Source organism: Scyliorhinus torazame, chromosome 14 (assembly GCF_047496885.1).
Source record: "Scyliorhinus torazame isolate Kashiwa2021f chromosome 14, sScyTor2.1, whole genome shotgun sequence".
NCBI classification, from domain to species: Eukaryota; Metazoa; Chordata; class Chondrichthyes; order Carcharhiniformes; family Scyliorhinidae; genus Scyliorhinus; species Scyliorhinus torazame.
Window position 1 is genome coordinate 204086831 of NC_092720.1, and position 14291 is coordinate 204101121.

At 45.8% G+C, this 14291-nt stretch overlaps 1 protein-coding gene across 1 annotated transcript in view; it reads left to right on the plus strand.

The window, feature by feature from the left end:
• The window catches only part of LOC140389140 (zinc-binding protein A33-like), a 69001-nt gene that overhangs the window by 27327 nt on the left and 27383 nt on the right, over positions 1 to 14291 (plus strand). The window contains exons 5-6 of the mRNA XM_072473297.1: positions 7474 to 7704; positions 8534 to 8556. Of these exons, the coding sequence (XP_072329398.1) occupies positions 7474 to 7704; positions 8534 to 8556 (254 nt within the window). The remainder of the gene's footprint in view (positions 1 to 7473; positions 7705 to 8533; positions 8557 to 14291) is intronic.

A 14291-nucleotide genomic window follows, 5' to 3' on the forward strand; every position in this document is an offset into this window, starting at 1 on the left:
TATGTGTGTGAGTACACAGCAGTATATATGTGAGTACACAGCAGTATATATGTGAGTACGCAGCAGTATGTGTGTGAGTACACAGCAGTATATATGTGAGTACGCAGCAGTATATATGTGAGTACACAGCAGTATGTATGTGAGTACACAGCAGTATATATGTGAGTACGCAGCAGTATGTGTGTGAGTACCCAGCAGTACGTGTGTGAGTACACAGCAGTATGTGTGTGAGTACACAGCAGTATATATGTGAGTACACAGCAGTATATATGTGAGTACGCAGCAGTATGTGTGTGAGTACACAGCAGTATATATGTGAGTACGCAGCAGTATATATGTGAGTGCACCGCAGTATGTATGTGAGTACACAGCAGTATATATGTGAGTACACAGCAGTATATATGTGAGTACACAGCAGTATGTGTGTGAGTACACAGCAGTATGTGTGTGAGTACACAGCAGTATATATGTGAGTACACAGCAGTATATATGTGAGTACGCAGCAGTATGTGTGTGAGTACACAGCAGTATATATGTGAGTACGCAGCAGTATATATGTGAGTACACAGCAGTATGTATGTGAGTACACAGCAGTATATATGTGAGTACGCAGCAGTATGTGTGTGAGTACGCAGCAGTATGTGTGTGAGTACACAGCAGTATGTGTGTGAGTACACAGCAGTATGTGTGTGAGTACACAGCAGTATATATGTGAGTACACAGCAGTATGTGTGTGAGTACACAGCAATATATATGTGAGTACGCAGCAGTATGTGTGTGAGTACACAGCAGTATGTGTGTGAGTACACAGCAGTATGTGTGTGAGTACACAGCAGTATGTGTGTGAGTACACAGCAGTATGTGTGTGAGTACACAGCAGTATATATGTGAGTACACAGCAGTATGTGTGTGAGTACACAGCAGTATATATGTGAGTACGCAGCTGTATGTGTGTGAGTACACAGCAGTATGTGTGTGAGTACACAGCAGTATGTGTGTGAGTACACAGCAGTATGTGTGTGAGTACACAGCAGTAAGTGTGTGAGTACACAGCAGTATATATGTGAGTACACAGCAGTATGTGTGTGAGTACGCAGCAGTATGTGTGTGAGTACACAGCAGTATGTGAGTGAGTACACAGCAGTATGTGTGTGAGTACACAGCAGTATGTGTGTGAGTACACAGCAGTATATATGTGAGTACGCAGCAGTATGTGTGTGAGTACGCAGCAGTATGTGTGTGAGTACACAGCAGTATGTGTGTGAGTACGCAGCAGTATGTGTGTGAGTACGCAGCAGTATGTGTGTGAGTACACAGCAGTATGTGTGTGAGTACACAGCAGTATGTGTGTGAGTACACAGCAGTATGTGTGTGAGTACACAGCAGTATGTGTGTGAGTACACAGCAGTATGTGTGTGAGTACACAGCAGTATGTGTGTGAGTACACAGCAGTATGTGTGTGAGTACACAGCAGTATGTGTGTGAGTACACAGCAGTATGTGTGTGAGTACACAGCAGTATGTGTGTGAGTACACAGCAGTAAGTATGTGAGTACACAGCAGTATGTGTGTGAGTACACAGCAGTGTGTGTGTGAGTACACAGCAGTATGTGTGTGAGTACACAGCAGTATGTGTGTGAGTACACAGCAGTGTGTGTGTGAGTACACAGCAGTATGTGTGTGAGTACACAGCAGTATGTGTGTGAGTACACAGCAGTATGTGTGTGAGTACACAGCAGTATGTGTGTGAGTACGCAGCAGTTTTATGATGTTCCTCTCAAGCATGTTGCCGTTAACTGATTTTGAATTCCAGTAAAACTTTCACCTTTCAGCCAGCACCCTCAAGACGGATGCCTCCTGTGTAAGTGGATGATGTAGAGAGTAGAGTTGGTCTATATGTATCCCACAATATTTTAGACACATGTGCTATTGCTTCATCATGTTCCATACACACTTGCATGAGCCCTCTCCTCAGACGCACATCAGAGTCAGACTGATGGGGCGACTCCACTCTCTGATTTGTTGAAACTTTTCTTCCTGATACCAAGGGCTCCTATTCATGGAATTGACGGCATGGGGAACAAATGGAAAGGTCTTGTGTGATCAGACCCCTTTGAGCAGGCTTTCCTTCAGCGCAATCTGGGTTTCAACATGTTTCCTATGATACGGGATGAGTTTGAGCAGAGATTGGACTGTTGAATAGTTTTCCTATCAGATTGGACCAATTTGAACTGGTGAGAGTAGCTTTCATGTACAATTGGACTGGTTTGAACTGGTTTCCTTTGGAGGGTGATCCAGTTTGAGCAGGTTTCATGTGCAATGAGTCTGGTTTGAACTGGGTTCTTTTGGGGGTGATCTGGTTACAGCAGGTTCCGTGTGCGATGAGACTGGCTTGAACCGGTTTTGTGTGAGGGTGATCTGGTTACAGCAGGTTCCGTGTGCGATGAGACTGGCTTGAACCGGTTTCTTGTGGGGATGATCCGGTTAGAGCAGGTTTCAGGTGCGATTGGGCTGGTTTGAACCGGTTTCCTCAGGGTTACCCAGTTAGAGCAGGTTTCGTGTGCAAATGAACTGGTTTGAACAGGCTTCCCACAGGATTGGACAGGTTTGAACAGGTTCCTAAGAGATAGCACAGGTTTCAGCAAGTTACCCCATGGGATTGGATCAGTTTGGACAAGTTTCCTACACGGCTGTAAAGGTTTGAATAGGTTTCCAATGACAGCCGGCAGTATTGAACAGATTCCTTATGAAATTCGGCAGGTCTAAACTCATTTTCTACGGAGCCGATCCTTTCTCAGAGGTTTGCCATGGATTGGACAGGCCTGAAGACATTTCCCATGAGATTGGGCCAGTTTCAGCAGCTTTTCTGTGAAATTGGGTCTCTTTGAACCAGTTTTCTATGGCAGGTTTGGACAGCGCTTACATGGGACTGGATGGGAAAACTGACCCAGCCTTCTTGTCGAAGTGCATTTTGAATGAGGCACAAAGCAACTTTTGTGGTTACAACGCTAACTCTGTCCTCCTTTCGGTGTTAACTGTTTCTTTAGTTCCAGTGATCAGAAAAGCACAATTCTGGGAAACTCTTTCAATCACTGGATGACAGAATTGTTAAGGTGCAGAAGGAGGCCATTTGCCCATCATATCTGCACCAGCTCGCCAAAAGAGCATCAGTGCTTAGTGTCGTTTCCCCTGCCTATTCCCGAGTACCCCAGCACATTGTTTCTATTCAAATAATCATCCAATGCTCTCTCTAATGCTCGATTGAATCTGCCTCCATACACTTCCAGACAGTGCCTTCCAGACCCCAACCACTGGCGTTTATTTCTTTTGCAAATCATGTTCTTGATCCTTTTTCAAGGGGGAATAGATTTTCCCGTTTTACTCTGTCCAGTGCCACCCTCGCTCCCCCCAATTCCTTCCTCCGTGATTTTGAACATCTCTATCAAAACCCCCTCTTGGTCTTCTTCTCTCCAAGGAGAACAGTCCCAATCTGTCCAATCTATCCTCATAACTGAAGTTTCTTATCCCTGGAACCAACCAAGGAGCTTTGCTGTGCACAGTGGGCTTCAACGCATCACCCACAGGCTGTGCAAAGCAGATAGATTTCTCTCCTCTCCTGATTTTGGCCTCCAAGAAAGGCAATATTAGGCGGGGTACAAAACTGGCCTTTCACCCATACGTGGAGGATTCCCACCCAACGAACGGTAGCACAGTGGTTAGCACTGGTGCTTCACAGCACCAGGGACCCAGGTTCAATTCCCGGCTTGATCACTGTCTGTGCGGAGTCTGCACGTTCTCCCCGTGTCTGCGTGGGTTTCCTCCGGGTGCTCCGGTTTCCTCCCACAAGTCCCGAATGACGTGCTTGTTCGGTGAATTGGACATTCTGAATTCTCCCTCAGTGTACCCAAACAGGCACCAGAGTGTGGCGATTAGGGGATTTTCACAGTAACTTCACTGCAGTGTTAATGTAAGCCTACTTATGACACTAATAAAGATCATATTATAAAAATGATTCAATTTGATAGTATATTGTGCTTCGCCATTTAAAGGCCTTCCCAGAAACTGGTTCAAATTGTGTTTGCTCTGGCCCACAATGGCACCACTCAGTTTGGACTGGCTTTGTTTTCGGAGCGGTTTATCCTGAGTTAGCTCGATTTGGCGATTACTTTGCTAGGATTGGTGTGGCTCGCCTTGAGGTGAATTGGTTTTGGTCTACATTCGCTCTGGCAGGTTCAGAATCGGTGGGTTTGGTCTGTATTTGCTCGGATCGGTTCGGTTTGGCCTGTGATAGTTCAGAAAGTGAAAGCCTCGATGGGTTTTGCTGGGAATGATTTGGTTGCGGGTAAAACCAAATCCCCAAGCAGGGCTTTCTTCGGACTCTTGTCGGTGTATTTCACTGCAAATGGAGGTCAAATTCCATATTAGTGGACGTTGAGCACCCACCTCAACATAATTCTTGGTATCAGTCGAAACACAAATAAATATCTGGGTCTTTTACACGTTACTGGTGTCTGATCATTTAAACAGAGAAATTGAATGTAGAGGGTGACAATTGTTCAAATCATTCTGATCTGAACTTGATTATGTTCTCTGTTTAAACACCAACTTATGGACCATCCTTAGTACTTAGTAAATCACTAATGGCTACTATAAAAAAGTGTGCAGGTGTATATATATATATAAATCTATAAAGATAAATCACCACTGGACAAAGTACTTTACGGGACAAATACATTGGTGTGTCTTTAATTTTAATATTCATTCATGTCAATATACAGAGATGTTAATGGGACTTCATTGATAAAGTTGTGTAGATTAAGAGCTAATGTCTGGGAGGTCGATCAAAGGCCTATTTTCTGTGCCTGCTTTCACTGTGCACTCTGATATGGTGGCCATTCACAGTTGTAGAGCATTATAATGTATGGCCTATCCACTGACTTCATTATCACTACATTAGGTTCAACGCACAGATGGCGACACACTGTCAAGACGTGTATTCTGCCGTGCACAGATATATAAGGCACGAGATGCATATTGGCACCCATGTGATGTACAGACCCCTCCCTGTCTCCGTTTTCTCTCCTGCCCCTCTCTCCTCATTCTCTCCTTCCCTCCCCCCATCATTCTGTCTCTCCCATTCTCTCTTCCACACACCCTCTCTCTCCCCCACTCTCTCTCAATCTCCCCTCCCACCTCATTCCTTCCCCCTCCCTCCTTCTCTTTATCTCCACCCTCCATCGCTATCCCTCCCACCATACGCCACATTCTCCCTCTCTCTCCCACTCTCTTTCCCCATCCCTCTATCTATATCTCTCCCTTTATTCATTCCATTTCTCTCCATATCTCCCCCTCCCTCCTTCTCGCTATCTCTCCCCTCTCTATCTCTCCCTCCCTGTTCCCCACTTTCTCCCTCTCTCTTTCTCTCCTTTCTCCCTGCCTCCCCCCCCCGCCCCCCAACTCCCCCACCAATTCTCTGCTCTCTTTTGTTTTCGAGTGAAATGAAAGGCAGTTCGCACCACTGACCGTGTGTCGTTCTTTTATTATATATGAGTGGCTCTGACAAGATGGATCTGAGTTGTTTAAGGTTTGGTGATGTTAAACATGGTCATTGGGATGTCATTTGAAATCCAGTGGAAATGAGGCCCAGTATCAGACTATCTGGAGCCCTTTGCCACACAAATATAATACCTCAAGGTGTAATAGATTGTTCCTCACCTTGCTCTCGCCAGCTGCCTCCCTCGCAACCACTGAACTAGTTGAACCCTGAAGGGACTGAAGAATATGACTATCTTTGGTTGACGTGAACCATGCCTTCGTTTCAATGCGCCAAGTTTCTCCCGTAATACTACCAAAGTAAGGTTGTGTTTTTAAAACATTTTGTCCTGGTCTTCTCCCTGCCTTCCACCCATCCGCAAAATTCTACCTCATAATGATATATAATTTAATGCTGCCAGAAGGCCCTCATCCTAAAGGAGATCCTGGCTGAGGCGGGGGGGGGGTTTGCCGGCGGGGGCATGTTGCACCAGAAAACGGGTGTGGCGGGACAGAGAATCCCAGCACGCATCTCAGTCCCAAACGGCGCACGGGTGGCCCTCTTTCACCTCAGTGGGCCGCAAGATTGAAATTGGGCTTGTTGACCAACCATGACCCCATGAGTAAGATTGAGGATATTTACTACACACTGAATATTTTAGAATGGGTCATAGAAAATACTATATTAATAGAACTGTCATTAACTTCCAATGGTCAAAGCAAAATAAATATTTACACTTTGGACGCAGAGGGAGCACACGGCTCTCGCAATCAATGTTGTGAGCAATCAGCACGCACCTCATCTCACTTGCCCTTGCTTTATGTATGTATCACCTCAGTCACACCAGTAGGAAAAAAGCTATGTGGATGGAAACCAGCATGGCAGCCCCATGCATGGGCCAGGGTCAAGAAAATGTGGGCCGCACTCAGAGCTGAGTTGGGTTCCACATGTAGCCCCTGGGCTGCAGGTTCCCACTTGTCTTACCCAAGGCCAAAGCCCCTAGTTCTAGACTCTGCAGTGAGGGGAAACAGCTCTTTAGCATCTATCCTGTCAAGACATCTAATTAGACATCTAATCCTTTCCTTTAAAAACCCTGAGTAGTGATACCCATTGGGATGTAATAGGTACTGCCTGGTTCCCTCATTAATAGTGAAGCCATTTAACTGCTCCCATTCCATCGTCGCTAAATGCACAGATGTAAAGCACCATTGACTGTCAGAGACAGTGATTTAGTACATCTTTCACTGTGACCCTACAAGGTCTTTACAGCACAAGACAAGGCCATTTAGCCAGCAGATCATCGTGAATGTGTATGCTCGACACGAGCATCTGTATTTTACCTTCTATTCCTTTCTCTTGCATGTGCTTCTTTACCTCCCCTTCGAATGCCTCAACTACTCCTTTGCGGTAGCGCATTCCACACGTTAACCACTCTCTGGGTAAGGAAGTTTCTCCTGAGTTCACTGTCGGATTCCTCGGCACTGCCTGATGTCACACCTAGGGTAGAGATCACACCCAAACGTAACCCAGACGACCTCTTGAATGGTCACAGAAATAAATGTGTCTTCCTTCTGGACAGACACTTCTCCCTGGTCAATTTTTCTGTATTTGTTGCATTGAGAAAATCCAGCCCCCTCCCCCCACCCCAGAACCCCCTCCCCCTGCTGACCAGAGGCACAGGAAATTCTGCTCCTAATGTTGGAATGCAACAGCCACAAGAAATAATCCTTATTAAATGGGAGACAAAAGCAGGTTTTATTTCCTATTGGCCACCACTGTATGTGGCAGTTTGACAGGAGGGAATAAGCCTTGTGAAGGGATGGTAAAACTAAGGTTTATCAAATCGAAAGACCCCTTCAGTCCTCCCAAGGTTGAACTCCACCTGGGCTTGAGGCGGCTTGATGTTCTTCGCCCGACTAATCAATTCCTTGATTTTAACAGAAAATGGCAGAGAGCCTGGAGCAGAATATTGCTGCCGAGTTCACGACATTGCACCAATTCCTCAATGATGAAGAGGAACTCATGAAAGGGAAGCTGAAGGAAGATGTGGAGAGACTCTCCAGGCTGCTGAGGGAGAACTTGCAAAGAGTTACCGAGAAGCGGGCGTCCATCGAGTGTACAATCCTCGAGATCCAGCAAAGACTCAATGTCCAGGAAACGGCCTTCCTCGCGGTAAGAACCGACTCCTGCAGAATCTCCCAAACCAGTGACTCCTGCTTCGCATAGAGGGGACATAAAGGCATCGGGGACAAGGAGGGGAGAACCACCACCTCCAAGTTCCCTTCCGATTTACAAGTCTTCCCAATTTGGAGATACATCCCTGTTCCGTCATCGTCGCAAATCGAAATGTTGGAACTTTGCACAAACAGCACATTGGGAGCCCTCTAACAGCACTGTGGGATTACCCCCTAACAGCACTGTGAGATTACCCTCTAACAGCAACTCAATTGAGTGATAAATATTCAAAAGGGATGTAACTGTCCTGCTCTTCATTGAAATAGTGCAGTGGAATCGGCTCATTTTAGGCTCATTTCATACAGCAAATAGGGCCTTGGTTTAACTGCTCATTTACACAATGGCATGTATGCTGGTGTTGTGCACCTTCGGTACTGCACTGGAGGGTCCGCCTGAATATTTGTATTCAAATCTTTGGAGTCAAAGTGGGATTGAACCCATAATTGACTGAACCGGAGAGAGAGTGCTTATCCAACTGGGCCAGCAATGAATGAATCAACACCCAACATTTTGTTACTGCCTGCCAAGGGTACCCTGTTCCACCAGCTCACTGTAATCTTTCATTGAATATTTGACAGATGACAGTCAGCAAAAGCGGGGCTATCAGCCAATGCTGAGGCTCAGCTGGCAGAACTTGTATAGTTTATAGATCATCGAACTGTAAATCGATTGCAGTCTTGGAGCGATTCCGGGCTGTATCTGCAATGTTCTCTGTGCAAAATGGTTAACTTCTTCTTTATTCTTTTTCGCTGCTTTCCACCTGAAGGATGTTAAATCCCTCATCGAAAGGTACGTGGCGTCTCCCCATGGCCCTCCTCGTATTGTCATGAAATTTCATCACCACGCCATATTGCTGTTAGTGAGTGTTGCTTGGCATGAATACGAGCTGAACCTTGCAGGGCCATTGCAGAACAGCAGTACAACACCATTAGGTGTTGCGTCACCGAGTGGCATGAGAAACTAAAAGGCAGAAGGGTCTCGGGCGGTTATTGGAGTCGGAGGTTGGGCTGAACATTGGAAATGTCAACTCTTTAAATAGTTTCACCAGTGCACTAAGGCGTACCTCCACGTTGGAGATGACCGGGTCATTTTAACCTCACTATTGGAGGTGACCCAGGTCCGTTTAATCTCTCTGTTGGAGGTAACCGTATCTGTTGAATCTCTCTATTGGTCAGAAAAATGGAAAGGCAACTTATTATATAAATGGATGGAAACTTCAGAGTGCTTTGGTACAGAGGGATCTGGGTGGCCTCAGGCCTGAACCGCAGAAAGCCAGGTTACAGGTAGAGCAGGTAATAAGGAAGGCAAATGGAATTTTGTCCTTTACAGCGAAAGGAATAGAGTGTAAAAGTCAGGAAGTGTTGCTACAATTGTACAATTGAAACCGCACCTGGAGTACTGTGTACAGTTTTGATCTCCTTATTTGAGGAGGGATATAGTTGCATTAGGGGCGGGATTAGAGCAGACGCTTCCTCTTGTGAGATGTTCTAGAGCGAGAGGTCACAGTTTTAGGATAAGGGGTAGCTGATTCAAAACAGAGATGAGGAGAAATTATTCCTACCCAAGAGTCGTGAATCTGTGGAATTCCCTGCCCCAGAGTGCAGTGGATACCGGGACATTGAGTAACCTTTAAGGAGGAGCTGGACAGGTTTTTAATTAGTAATGGGTTAAAGGGTTATGGAGACCGGGCAGGAAAGTGGAGTTGAGGCCGAGATGAGATGAGCTATGATCGTATTAAATGGCGGAGTTGGCTCGAGAGGCTGAATTGCCTACTCCTGCTCTAGTTCTTATCTTCTTATGACCGAGTCTGTTTAATCGCTCCATTAGAGATGATTGTGCCTATTTAAACTCACCCATTGGAGTTGGCCAGGTCTCATTGTCCTCACGTTTCGAGATGACTTGGTTTTGGTTGACCTCAGTATTGTATTGAGTAAAGTCTGTTTAACCTCACTATTGGAGAAGTAGATTCTGGTGAACCTCACTATTGGAGAAGTAGATTCTGGTTAATCTCACTAATGGAGAAGTAGATTCTGGTTAACCTCACTAATGGAGAAGTAGATTCTGGTTAACCTCACTATTGGAGAAGTAGATTCTGGTTAACCTCACTAATGGAGAAGTAGATTCTGGTGAACCTCACTATTGGAGAAGTAGATTCTGGTGAACCTCACTATTGGAGAAGTAGATTCTGGTTAACCTCACTATTGGAGAAGTAGATTCTGGTTAACCTCACTATTGGAGAAGTACATTCTGGTTAACCTCACTATTGGAGAAGTAGATTCTGGTGAACCTCACTATTAAAGATGCGCAGGTTTTGGTTAGCTCCATTGCCTCTTTTGTTACTCTATGTGTGGGCGATTCTTGCCTCCTTCTTGGTTTGAGACCAAGGCAGTCAATCGATCTGAATGCCTAACGTTACTTTTGACAGGCAGGCGATGTGAAATCTCGCCCTTTAGGCTCTCAACATTAATCTCTCACCCCAAGTCTACATAAGCTGCCTGACACCCCCTGATTTGCTTATACCTTTTGACTACTGGTGTTGTTAGCTTAAGATACAGTAGCACGGCAGCTACCTTAACGGATAGGGGACTACCGAGTCTACGTATACCTGTAACTGTCTTCGTATTCTCCCTCCCAGCTACATATTTCCTCAAGTCTATATTAATCCACAATGAAGGCTTTGCGAATGCAACATGCCATTTTTTTGGACCATCCTAATGGGGAACAACGCCTACAGGGATGAACTCAGGGTTGGGCAGCACGGTGGCACAGTGGTTAGCGCTGCTGCCTCACAGCGCCAGGGACCCGTGTTCAATTTCAGCCTCAGGTGGTTGTCTGTGTGGAGTCTGCACGTTCTCCCCGTATCTGCGTGAATTCCTCTGGGTGCTCCCGTTTCCTCCTACAGTCCAAAGATGTGCAGGTTAGGTGGAATGGTCGTGCTAAATTGCCCCTGACTAGGTTAGGTGGGGTTACGGGGCTAGGGAGGCGATTGTTCCGCTTTACACCGTCTGTTCTGACTTCACACCGTCTGTTCCGGCGTTACACCGTCTGTTCTGACTTTACACCGTCTATTCCGACTTTACACCGTCTGTTCTGACTTTACACCGCCTGTTCTGAGTTTACACTGTCTGTTCTGGCTTTACACCGTCTGTTCTGACTTTACACTGTCTGTTCTGGCTTTACACCGTCTGTTCTGACTTTACACCGTCTATTCCGACTTTACACCGTCTGTTCTGACTCTACACCATCTGTTCTGACTTTACACCGTCTGTTCTGACTTTACACCGTCTGTTCCGAGTTTACACCGTCTGTTCCGGCTTTACACCGTCTGTTCTGACTTTACACCGTCTGTTCTGACTTTACACCGTCTGTTCTGAGTTTACACCGTCTGTTCCGGCTTTACACCGTCTGTTCTGACTTTACACCGTCTGTTCTGACTTTACACCGTCTGTTCTGAGTTTACACCGTCTGTTCAGGCTTTACACCGTCTGTTCTGACTTTACACCGTCTGTTCCGACTTTACACCGTCTATTCCGACTTTACACCGTCTGTTCTGACTTTACACCGTCTGTTCTGACTTTACACCGTCTGTTCTGACTTTACACCGTCTGTTCTGAGTTTACACCGTCTGTTCCGGCTTTACACCGTCTGTTCCGACTTTACACCGTCTGTTCTGACTTTACACCGTCTGTTCTGACTTTACACCGTCTGTTCTGACTTTACACCGTCTGTTCTGACTTTACACCGTCTGTTCCGGCTTTACACCGTCTGTTCTGACTTTACACCGTCTGTTCTGACTTTACACCGTCTGTTCTGACTTTACACCGTCTGTTCCGACTTTACACCGTCTGTTCCGTCTTTACACCGTCTGTACTGACTTTACACCGTCTGTTCTGACTTTACACCGTCTATTCTGACTTTACACCTTCTGTTCTGATTTTTCACCGCCTGTTCTGAGTTTACACCGTCTGTTCTGACTTTACACCGTCTGTTCTGACTTTACACCGTCTGTTCCGGCTTTACACCGTCTGTTCTGTCTTTACACCGTCTGTTCTGACTTTACACCGTCTGTTCTGACTTTACACCGTCTGTTCCGACTTCACACCGTCTGTTCTGACTTTACACCGTCTGTTCTGACTTTACACCGTCTGTTCTGTCTTTACACCGTCTGTTCTGACTTTACACCGTCTGTTCTTACTTTACACCGTCTGTTCTGACTTTACACCGTCTGTTCCGGCTTAACACCGTCTGTTCTTACTTCACACCGTCTGTTCTGACTTTACACCGTCTGTTCCGGCTTTACACCGTCTGTTATATCTTTACACCGTCTGTTCTGACTTTACACCGTCTGTTCCGACTTTACACCATCTGTTCTGACTTTACACCGTCTGTTCTGTCTTTACACCGTCTGTTCTGACTTTACACCGTCTGTTCTTACTTTACACCGTCTGTTCTGACTTTACACCGTCTGTTCTATCTTTACACCGTCTGTTCTGACTTTACACCGTCTGTTCTGACTTTACACCGTCTGTTCTGACTTTACAACGTCTGTTCCGACTTTACACCGTCTGTTCTGACTTTACACCGTCTGTTCTGTCTTTACACCGCCTGTTCTTACTTTACACCGTCTGTTCTGACTTTACACCGTCTGTTCTATCTTTACACCGTCTGTTCTGACTTTACACCGTCTGTTCTATCTTTACACCGTCTGTTCTGACTTTACACCGTCTGTTCTGTCTTTACACCGTCTGTTCTGACTTTACACCGTCTGTTCTGACTTTACACCGTCTGTTCCGACTTCACACCGTCTGTTCTGACTTTACACCGTCTGTTCTGACTTTACACCGTCTGTTCTGTCTTTACATCGTCTGTTCTGACTTTACACCGTCTGTTCTGACTTTACACCGTCTGTTCTGACTTTACACCGTCTGTTCCGACTTCACACCGTCTGTTCTGACTTTACACCGTCTGTTCTATCTTTACACCGTCTGTTCTGACTTTACACCGTCTGTTCCGACTTTACACCGTCTGTTCTGACTTTACACCGTCTGTTCCGACTTCACACCGTCTGTTCTGACTTTACACCGTCTGTTCTATCTTTACACCGTCTGTTCCGGCTTTACACCGTCTGTTCTGACTTTACACCGTCTGTTCTAACTTTACACCGTCTATTCTGACTTTACACCGTCTGTTCTGACTTTACACCATCTGTTCTGACTTTACACCGTCTGTTCTGGCTTTACACCGTCTGTTCTGACTTTACACCGTCTATTCCGACTTTACACCATCTGTTCTGACTTTACACCGTCTGTTCTGACTTTACACCGTCTATTCCGACTTTACACCGTCTGTTCTGACTTTACACCGTCTGTTCTGACTTTACACCGTCTATTCCGACTTTACACCGTCTGTTCTGACTTTACACCGTCTGTTCCGGCTTTACACCGTCTGTTCTTACTTCACACCGTCTGTTCTGACTTTACACCGTCTGTTCCGGCTTTACACCGTCTGTTATATCTTTACACCGTCTGTTCTGACTTTACACCGTCTGTTCCGACTTTACACCATCTGTTCTGACTTTACACCGTCTGTTCTGTCTTTACACCGTCTGTTCTGACTTTACACCGTCTGTTCTTACTTTACACCGTCTGTTCTGACTTTACACCGTCTGTTCTATCTTTACACCGTCTGTTCTGACTTTACACCGTCTGTTCTGACTTTACACCGTCTGTTCTGACTTTACAACGTCTGTTCCGACTTTACACCGTCTGTTCTGACTTTACACCGTCTGTTCTGTCTTTACACCGCCTGTTCTTACTTTACACCGTCTGTTCTGACTTTACACCGTCTGTTCTATCTTTACACCGTCTGTTCTGACTTTACACCGTCTGTTCTATCTTTACACCGTCTGTTCTGACTTTACACCGTCTGTTCTGTCTTTACACCGTCTGTTCTGACTTTACACCTTCTGTTCTGACTTTACACCGTCTGTTCCGACTTCACACCGTCTGTTCTGACTTTACACCGTCTGTTCTGACTTTACACCGTCTGTTCTGTCTTTACATCGTCTGTTCTGACTTTACACCGTCTGTTCTGACTTTACACCGTCTGTTCTGACTTTACAACGTCTGTTCCGACTTTACACCGTCTGTTCTGACTTTACACCGTCTGTTCTGTCTTTACACCGCCTGTTCTTACTTTACACCGTCTGTTCTGACTTTACACCGTCTGTTCTATCTTTACACCGTCTGTTCTGACTTTACACCGTCTGTTCTATCTTTACACCGTCTGTTCTGACTTTACACCGTCTGTTCTGTCTTTACACCGTCTGTTCTGACTTTACACCTTCTGTTCTGACTTTACACCGTCTGTTCCGACTTCACACCGTCTGTTCTGACTTTACACCGTCTGTTCTGACTTTACACCGTCTGTTCTGTCTTTACATCGTCTGTTCTGACTTTACACCGTCTGTTCTGACTTTACACCGTCTGTTCTGACTTTACACCGTCTGTTCTGGCTTTACACCG